This window comes from Plodia interpunctella, chromosome 15 (genome assembly GCF_027563975.2).
Source record: "Plodia interpunctella isolate USDA-ARS_2022_Savannah chromosome 15, ilPloInte3.2, whole genome shotgun sequence".
Lineage (NCBI taxonomy): Eukaryota > Metazoa > Arthropoda > Insecta > Lepidoptera > Pyralidae > Plodia > Plodia interpunctella.
The window spans coordinates 8,095,286-8,105,452 of record NC_071308.1 but is presented as its reverse complement, the minus strand read 5'-3'; the positions used below and the strand labels follow the sequence as shown (position 1 = coordinate 8,105,452).

Here is a 10,167-nt window from a genome sequence, read left to right as displayed (position 1 = left end):
AAAAATGTAATGAGCTGGGGAATTACCCATAGCCCGGAAAGACGTAAAATTGAAACTCTAGAATAATAATTTTCGATTTTTCCAACCACGGGTCACGAGGACTGAATATATGTTTTTCTTAGAGGTATTGTTGAACGGATTTGAAATACAAATCTCATTAAATTTTCGAAGCGGTTGAGATTCGGCGGTGTAGATACCCAAAGGTCCCAGGTTCGAATCTCACTAGTGCTGCATTAGTTTGTATATCGATCCGACTTATGTATAGTAGTTTTCGTAAGCCACTCTTGCTTCCGGTGAATGAAAACATCGTGAGGAAACTTATCTTTATTGTTACTACATGGTCATGTATAGTCTTAAAAGTCTTATCAAATGCCTTTAGGCGACTTAAATAAAATCTAACACCTGTGAAATCTAACATACTCGAAAAGAAAATTACATTGTCACATAAATGTGAACCAAAATTCGACTAAGATGTAAAAAAAATTATATCAAACAGGCACCTCGACCTGAATAATAGCTCTTAATAAAGCTCCCAGAAAAACAGATTTATTATAACCATTGCCAAATCCCAACTTTCTGAATGATAACAATGTTCTTCTTAGAAATGCTTGCTTATCTCAATTAGATATTCGGAAGAAATACAGCTTCAGAAAACGCCTCAAGCCAATTTAATCTTTTCCTTCCACTCCATTAAGAATTAATAGACACACAACGTTTCCCAGAACAACCAATTTATATTGACATCTGGCTTATTCAAAATCCGTATTCTGTTGCCAAAAATGTATGGCGTGGAAAGTTCTACATAGACTGGTCGGCGGTGACACTGTTTCACATGTTGTAAGACCGATGATATCTTGGTGATACATGGTTTTAGGTATATAAAAATAGGTAGATAATAGATATAAGAAAGTAGAGATTAATATGTTATAATCTCAATCTTTTGACTGTTATAATCTGAGATCTGATATTCTAGATTTACTCAAACTTCGACGTAGTAGAATGGATAATACCACATCTAAAATATAAAATATTTTTTTTTTATACCATGATTTAAAAATCATGAATTGTTATTGGATTTTATTGAAATGACATATAATTGAGTGCAAATTATTGAAGAATGTTATTCCATTTTTAGAGTTTCGTAAAATTCAGTCAGATAAAAATTATATATTTTTAATAATATTCTTCAAATCAATAATTTGCACCTAATTATTAATTTTATCATGTCAATTAAATCTAATAAAAATCCATGATTTTTAAATTATGGTAAAAAAATTAATTTATATTTTAGAAGTTTTATGTTACCACTACTACGTCGAAATTTTGGTCTAATTCAAATTCAAATCATTTATTCAGAAATTAGGCCTTCACAGGCACTTTTTCACGTCAATTTTTATATTGAATAGTTATTTCTCACAAGCTACAAACTACTGGCATTTCGGAACGACCACTGCTGATGCACTACAATATCCAATCTCTGGTACTAAATATTTATTTATTTAGTAAATATTTATATATTTAGTACTAAATATTTATTTAGTTCCAGAGATCGGATATTGTAGTACATCAGCTCAGAGGTCGTTCCTTCCATTCCTTCTATTCATTGATTCATTGTATAATTGCTCTTCTCCTGTCTTGTTTATTTATTTACTTAAACTTTTTTAAATTCCTCTGCCGCGTCTGTCTGTTCGCGAGAAACTCAAAAACTACTGCAAGAATTTTCATGCGGTTTCCTCCAATAGATAGTGTGATTCCTGAGGAAGATTTAGATGTTTTTACCCGAGCGAAGACAGAACAAACCGCTAGTAAATTATAAGTTGTGGAGTGCAGGAGGAAAAGATCATCAAACAATCACAATAGCAAAGTATATTATAAAGTTACATAACGTTGACTATTCCTTTCCGTGTTATTCGTAGTAGGTTTAAATGCACTCTTAGTAAGTAGGTAAACAAAGAATCAACTTGAAATATAATAATATTGCGATAATATTGCGCACGCGCCGTGAGGTTGCCGCGTAAGCAAAAGTATGTATATGACTGTACACACAGGGACAAAAAGGACAGTAAAAGTTCAAGATCAAAAATCGAATAATTCTTCATTGGACCGGTTCCTCTACATGCGCACGCTTGAGACAACTTCATACTTGATCCCAAACACAAGTCAATTTTATTATTCACATTAACGTACAGCGATGACACATCTGATTTCTTTATACATACAAAAAACAAACGTACGCGTGTCTTATTAGATGTTCTTAACTTATTTATCTGCAAGTGCGTTCAAAGAACGATCGTGTTTTATGTTTTCGATGTGATTTGTGAAGTGACTTCATTTGATAAATTATGTGTCGTGTAGTTTATATAGTTTTGTTGTTTACAGGTGTGTATAGTAAATTTTTTTCTTATAATTATGCGTAATCATCATCGTTATAAGGTATATTATCAAATATTTTAATACTTAATTATGTATGTTAGGCTATGAGTTTCGCTTCAAACAACCAAAATAGTTTAATGAAGGCAAGTCTTGGTTATCCTTCTCATGTGTGTTGATTGCTAATACTAGTGATTTATTCATGTCACATAAAGGCAACTGACATTACTTTTTCTAATACCTACCGCGTCTAGTGGCAAGTAATTGCATACACACTAGTGAACTTAAACTGTCAACCATAGATCGCAAGTTATTAAATTAAGCAAGACCTTCAATCAGAAAGTGCATACATAGAGGAAAACAGCGGGAATCGAGTTTGTTTTATACCATGTAGTGATGTATGTAACTAAGAAGAACATAATGTTCATATTGAGACGAAATTCATATTTTTTATTCAATTTATGATGATATACATCACTTATATATCTACCGCCGACTTCCAAAGCGTAGGTGAAGAAGAAGCAGCGTAACAAACTTCACCGCGGCCTTTTCTCCAAAGACGTCAATTAACAAATGTATAAGACCTACTTATACATGTATTAAAAACTAAGAGGACGAAGAGGACAAATTGTTGCTTAAGCCGTAGATAATAAGTTGTTGTTGTTTCAGTTGTCGCAATTACTAATGTATCATCAGGAGATAACATCAGAGGAAAACGAGTAAGTGCTGTTTTTTATGCAAATGCTACATACAAGATTTTTATTGCTGTCAGAGAAATCTTGTTGCATTGAACGCGTTCCAAAAAAAAATAATTTCCATGCAGTTAACCGTTGAGCAGTTCTCGTTCGAAGCCGGATATCATCCTAGGTTTGTCATCAAATCACGCTCATCATAATAATGCATTGTCATGGAAACTGAAGCGACGTGGATGCGAAAAGTAAAAAAAAAACGATAACAGCCATCAAAATTAGTTCTTGATAAAAATTTAATTTCTAATTCTAATGGTGGTCATTCGATCCGATCATTGACCTTTGCCTCTTTATTAATGGTTATAATATCTATATTTCCATATCAGTGTTATCATGCTGGCTTGGATTTCTAACGTTTTGTTTCATTCCACAACACGTTTCGTACTTAACTGAACTGTTTGCACATTCCTACTTAGGCAATATAGTTGTACCAATAGTTGTTACTTTGGCTTTTGTAAAATTTTGTGTTGTTTTTTTTTTCTTTTAAACCCTTTTGTAAGTTGTGATTTTGCACATAAATATGTCGATTCTATATACACGTGTACCTGGAATACAATCTAGTGCCTAACTTCTCTTTATGCCTATACTTAAGACCTGTTTTGATTGTAATCTGTTTGCGTATCAACTAAATAAATGAATAAGTATAAAATAGTAATCATGCTATAATCACAAAGCTACGATACAATAATGCGATATGATGTCAGCATGCAATTACATGCTGACATCATATCTATAGACCACATGAGTGATTTTCCTTTTATTTCATATTTCACACCAAGAACATAATATTTTCTTACCATACTGGTCAGTAAGGGATTTACCGTTTCCAAAGCGACTGGACTTCACACTTTCTAGATATACTTATAGTGCATAATATATAAAGACATTCCAATTTATACTGTTATGCCAAGAATATAAAGTGTTAATTCGATTAACTACCTTTAAAGATTTTTCCAATATTTGCTTTTAAGAAGTGCTAGCTTCATTGAAGTATCGTGCTACTAAAAAAGTATGTCATCTTTCTCGTCACAGCTTTATTTTTAATGGACCTTTAATTTTTATGTCACTAATTGTAACTGGAGGTTTGCTCTCTAGGAATTTCAGGAACAAACCTCCTATCCCAGATTTTACTTTAAAGCAAAACTCGAATCGAAAAATATGGAACCCTCAAACTTTTAGTCGAATTCTGTCGTGTGTATTACAAAGATTCTCTCACATCTTGAAATCCTAATTCTAACTAAAAATATAAATGTGAAAGTAAGTTTGATTGTTTGTGTATATATTTATTAAGTCTTGCTCTAATCGTCTTGAAATTTTGCATACATCTAGTTTAAAGTATGGAGAAGGACATACCCTTTCATCCCATAAAAATAACTGCTCCCGTGGGAAACTCACGTAATCACGTAAATCGGGTACCTACGCTTGTAAAAACCAGATTACTAATTAGAAGGATTTCTGTAACTAATAAGTAATAATGTTATTTTACTCTTTCTAGCAAGTCGACGAAGACAGATGGGAATGGGGCTACTTCGACGAACCGATGAAACCGAGCGTAAGTTTTATCGTCGTCGAACAGTGTGCCAAACTATGTCTGATTCTGTATACATTGCTAGTATTTCATTGCTGTAAATAAAATCTCTCATACAAATTACGTTGTTCACACATTGGCGTAGACACGTGTCAGAGTTCGGCGACAGTTTGGAGCTGGTATTAGCTTCACGATAATGATCGTTTTCTTTTCTATTAAAGTTCCACCAGACACAAGCCTTCTTTACTTTACTCTACATTTACATCAGGAGAATGCGAGTCTACGAATAGAAGTTACGACAACAACTACAACGAAACGAGAGGAAGACGAACCAGAACCCAGCTTCTGCCAAACATACAATCCTGACAGGCCAAATTTTAACAAGCCTGGTAGAAGAATATGTGAAGCCAGTAAATATTTTTTTAAATTATTATTGTACAATGCAATTGAAATTATTGTACCTATTTACCGGCTATAATTGCAGTCGTTAAAACCCACCAATTCACATTAGGTCCATAGGGAACATATCCATAGGGAACCCCAGTGCCCCAGCAGTGGGACGATTACATACTGATGATAATGATTCAAATAGCTTAATAAGACGATAATTCTATACTAATGTAAGAAATGTAAAAGCTTATTAATGCTTTCAAGACTAAAGCGATGCCTGCCTGGTCAGATTTAAATGAAATTTGGAATAGACGAAGTTATATAATGACTCTAGGGTTCAATACTAATTACTCAAAAATATGTTTCAGCGGGCAAATCCGCGAGCAATAGCTAGATAAAAACTAATATTTAGCTACAAGTTATTGTTTATTTATTGCAATAAATATACATTTCCAATTTTAGTTTTGTTTAATCTTTAAATTTGTTGACTTTTTCAGAATGCTACGAGTACATTTGGAAATTAAACGTGCGTTTAGAAGAAGATAAAAGATTTCATCAATGTAAGTTTCACACAATTATTTTAAACGAGAGAAGCACGTCTTTCGATGTATGATGTTGTAAGTTCTAAGAATAATAAAATTATATTAAACATTGAAATAGAATACAGTATACAAAAATAGTATAGTATAGTATAGTATACAAAAATACAGTATGGAGGTTTAATTAGAAAGTATCGATCGACTTATGAAAGAAATCGAAAATTTTGTTATCAATCTTTATTTAGGTACTCACTTTACATTTTGGTTGATCAAATATCCAAAATATAAATCCTGCTATTTGGCAAGATTTTCAACTTCGTTCAATTTTGATTTTACCATGTTTAGCATAGTTAATTGAAGCCAATAATGTGATATGCTAATTACATTCATTGAAGGTCTGGACTGGAAGAGAAAAAAATACCAAATCCAATTTGCAATTGGAGGACATCCGACTGGGCCAGGTGATTATCCTCATATGGTGAGTGTGCTATTTTTATACATTATTTTATACATCATTATATTTTGCCCGCGGCTTCGCCCGCGTGAATTTCCCGTGGAAACATGTATTTTTCCGGGATGAAAGGTACCATATTTCCTTCTCCGTGCTTCAAACTATATGTATGTGAAATTTTAATAACATTAGTTAAGCAGATAAAGCGTGAAGAGGTAACAAACATATTTTCGCATTTATAATATTAGTTTAATAAGAAGTAGGAAATCAGTAGGATTAGAATCATAATGTTAAAATATAATTAACCAAATCAAATAATAGATTTAATAAAGAAATTAAATAAGATCAATGAAATACAATTTCAAAATCAAATTCTTGGAAGGTAAGCTTAGGGTGAGTTGCACCATCAAATTTGACGGTGATTTTAACCGGCACGCCGCTGACGTTTAGACAAAGTGGTGTACTTTCCATTTTTCTGCGCACGTTATTACCAACGTCAAATTTGACGGTAGGGTGAGTTGCAATTAGTACCACTAGGTCTCTCTATCTTAGACTTCTGTTCATCATGGCTGAGGGTCTTGGCATCATGTGTATCACACACTACAACCATTATATTTAGTGGTTTGCCATTTTCCTTCTCCATTTCACACACTAGCTGATAAATCATCCACTAGAGTGTAGGTTTCTATCACCGGATAACAGTATCCGGTGATATTAATAAAAAAAAATATTAATTTATCTGTATAAACTAATATTTTTTACTACCAATTATCTTTCAGGGTGCTATAGGATGGAAGGCATCAGTAGGCACATGGGTGTTCAAATGTGGTAGCTCCCTCATCAGCGAGAAGTTTGTCCTGACGGCTGCTCACTGCGCGAGAGCATCCTCAAGGGACTCTTCAATAGCTGATCCCGTGCCCAAGATTGTTAGACTTGGCGATAAGAATATTATTGATTCTGTAAGTAAAAATTTAAACTTTATTGCGAAAATATATATTATTTAAAATCGTTTAAAAACACACACATATGCAAGAATTACTGAAGTGCGGAAATTAGGTGATTTATTTCGAATAGACTTACCATACTAGGTATTAGATAATGCAAACAACCATTGACTCAAATATATTACATACAGTACAAATTAGATTAACATGTTGCACTTTCCACTCATCTAATATAAAAGCGTTTTAATTTATGATAATGACAAGTAAAGAAGAACAGTATTTGTACAATTTAGTTTACTTCGTTACGACGTAATCATAAATTATTTTGCACAGCAGTTAAATTCGTAACATTATTTAATAATAACACCATGTCAGACAAACTTGATCAAAAATTATGTTTTTAAATACCTACGTACTACTTATACTATACCTGCTACTAATTATTTTAGTTATATCGTATTTTTCGTGGTAGGTAATAAGGTGGGGTTGCACAGTCAACTTTGACGTTTAACGTGCGCAGAAAAACGCAAAGTACGCCATTTTGCCTAGACGTCAGGGGCGCGATTAAAATCAACTAAATTAATTGTTACAGTTCTACAAAGGTTTGAAGCCAACAGATCGTAACATAACCAGGATAATTGTCCACCCACAATTCTCTCCACCGAAGAAGTACTTCGACATAGCGCTGATGGAATTGGACAAAGAGGTGATATTCTCGAGGCTTCTCCAACCGGCTTGTCTTTGGACTAACTTTGACACTAGCAAGCTTGGAAAAGAGGCTGTATTGACTGGCTGGGGCATTGTAGCAACCGGTAGGTTTAGTATTTATTAAACGTTCGCGCTTTGAACACATAACTAGATAAAGAAATTATTTTAACGGGGTTTAGCACGAACCTTTTTTATTTGCTTTTTTATTGAATGTTGCTGATGTTTCAACGACCTTTCGTTTGTCGTTGTAACGTCATCAATATATCCTCACCTCATAGATATAAATCCAGTTAATATAATTTTTGTAACTGTTGCTAGCACATTTATATATTATAGGTATTCTGTAGTCACTTACTCTATATGTCTATCTCTCTCATCTGATCTGATCTCTCAGTATTCCGGTTGTTTCTTCTACATAGAATTTTTAGCCGCGAACACAGTCATTGTCTCGATGTCGCTCTCATCCGTTTCTCTGATGTTGAAGATAAAAGTGGATAGTGGATTTGAAAATAATAAAACATAGTTATTCTGAAAATTATCTTAAGATTTATTCGTGCAATCATTTTAAAATCTAAATCCATTCGCAGGTTCTCTCAACATCTCCCCTGAGCTACAGGCAGCGACGGTCGATATTCTGGATTCACAACTATGTGATAATTTCCTCAAAACCTCCTGCAATAGAAACTGGTGCGGAATGCAGGACGACCAACTGTGTGCTGGAAAGTTGAAAGGTGGTGTGGATGCTTGTCAGGTAATGTTATTTTCATTTAAATGAACAACACTCAACGGCCCGCACTAAGCATAGACACAAACACTGAAACGAGAACAACGTACAAACTTAGATATTTATCTGCAGTGCAGATGTGATAGTTGTCCCGCGTTTGGAATCGAGCGAATCTTATTTATGAGGATAAAGATCGTATCTGTAGAGTGTTATCCATCTCTCTCTATCTTCAGCCATCATGTGATCTCTTTGTATGACACCATTATTGCCTTCTCTATGTGAGCCCTTGGTTTTCTCTTCTTCTTCTCGTTTATATTTTTCCTTCTATCAGAAAAATTTTGAAGATTCGCTTGAATATTATGACTTGCCTGTCGCTCTGTCAAGGTTTATCGTATTTGTCACCTCACGGAAGGATCTTGAATGGTCCTATAAAATAAAATACTGTACAAAATTAATGGAGGTCCTCTATGGCGGAAACAACACGTCACGCTTTTTTAACCTCCTATAACTGGTAGTTCTCAGAGCGTTTCGACCGCTGCGGCGACGCTGTCATCATCACGATACGTAAATTTTCTTGAGGAAGGATTAATTTCCAAAATCAATCGTTCATAAAATTAACATTACAGACAAATTGTTTTAAAGTTAGATAATGAAACTAATTCTTCGCAGTCGCGAGAATCACCATCTACTCGTAGACTTATTAAAATATTATATATAATATCTTTTCAGGGGGATTCCGGCGGACCTCTACAGGTAAAAATCCCATTGCCTACAAATAAAGAAGGCCAAATGCACTACGTGTTAGGCGTGATATCATTCGGTATAGGATGTGCTTATCCTAACCTGCCAGGGATCTACACTAGGGTGTCCACTTTCATCGATTGGATCGAGGACAACGTGTGGGGAAACAGTTAAAATAAATTATTGTGAAAAATATTTGTTTTGTTTTAATTGGTCGCCCTTGTTTTTGGCATTGAAAAAAATATTCGAGAAATAAAGATTTAACATTTTCATTTCACTTAAAAAAAGATTTGAAAAGTAAATCGTCAGTTTATTTTTCAAGCAATTAAAATGTACTCGAATATATAGATATATTTTCATACTTTTTAATTAATATCCATACTTCCCGTAGATCAACAAGCAGAAATGTGTGTAAGTGTTTGTTTGTCTTCTATCATGTCAAAACGGAGCATTAAATTGCGATGTGGACAATTAATATATTCAATTGTAGAATACAGGTGCAAGCTAAAGTCTCTCAACTGCTTGTACCTACAAGTTATATTATAATTACGTTTCAAGCGAATCTTATTCGAGCTGCGTCGAGATGGACACCTCATTAAAACATTGAGGTAAAACCTGTTCAAAAACTGGAAAGGACACTTCATTAAGAACGCTATATTTACAAAGAACAGACAGTTCTTATTTGCACAGTACACAGGTTTGAAAAGATTGTGACGTCAGTGTCTATAGTCATTTTCTAAACCCCCGACGCAAAAAGAGTCGTGTTATAATGTCTGTCTGTGTACGTTTTTTTTATTTGATGGATGCCGGTTTTTTTTATTTGATAGCTAATTTTTATGCGGTGTTTGATCAAAATCATAGTTCAGCCGTTCAAAAGTTGTAGCGAAATGAATATTGAAAGACGGGGGTTTTCTAATTTGTCTAAGAAATAAGCTTGTTAGGAATTTGAGTACGTTTGACCACAACCTTTATATCGAAAGTGAATTTGCCACTCCCACTTCAAATTCTCGGCTGCGGTGTTTC

At 33.9% G+C, this 10,167-nt stretch overlaps 1 protein-coding gene across 3 annotated transcripts; it reads left to right on the top strand.

The window, feature by feature from the left end:
* Positions 1-2,129: 2,129 nt before the first annotated feature.
* On the top strand, positions 2,130-9,339 carry LOC128675768 (tryptase-like). 3 transcript variants are annotated; one of them, XM_053755427.2, is made up of 10 exons: positions 2,130-2,379; positions 3,040-3,089; positions 4,615-4,671; positions 4,916-5,057; positions 5,535-5,597; positions 5,972-6,054; positions 6,807-6,986; positions 7,564-7,783; positions 8,267-8,430; positions 9,133-9,339. In XM_053755427.2, the coding sequence occupies exons 1-10, from the start codon at positions 2,343-2,345 to the stop codon at positions 9,316-9,318; spliced, it is 1,182 nt and encodes a 393-aa protein (XP_053611402.1). In that variant the 5' UTR covers positions 2,130-2,342; the 3' UTR covers positions 9,319-9,339. The 3 variants fall into 3 exon arrangements, with proteins under 3 accessions (XP_053611402.1, XP_053611404.1, XP_053611403.1); XM_053755429.2 differs by lacking the exon at positions 6,807-6,986; XM_053755428.1 differs by lacking the exon at positions 2,130-2,379 and having other exon boundaries at positions 3,034-3,089; positions 4,869-5,057.
* Positions 9,340-10,167: the final 828 nt, after the last annotated feature.

Bases quoted from the DNA above. Each gene is read 5' to 3' on its own strand.
- LOC128675768 (XM_053755427.2), top strand. From the start codon at position 2,343: ATGTGTCGTGTAGTTTATATAGTTTTGTTGTTTACAG. The intron at 4,672-4,915 runs GTAAGTTTTATC...CATTTACATCAG, and splicing joins ACGAACCGATGAAACCGAGC to GAGAATGCGAGTCTACGAAT. The intron at 8,431-9,132 runs GTAATGTTATTT...ATATCTTTTCAG, and splicing joins GTGGTGTGGATGCTTGTCAG to GGGGATTCCGGCGGACCTCT.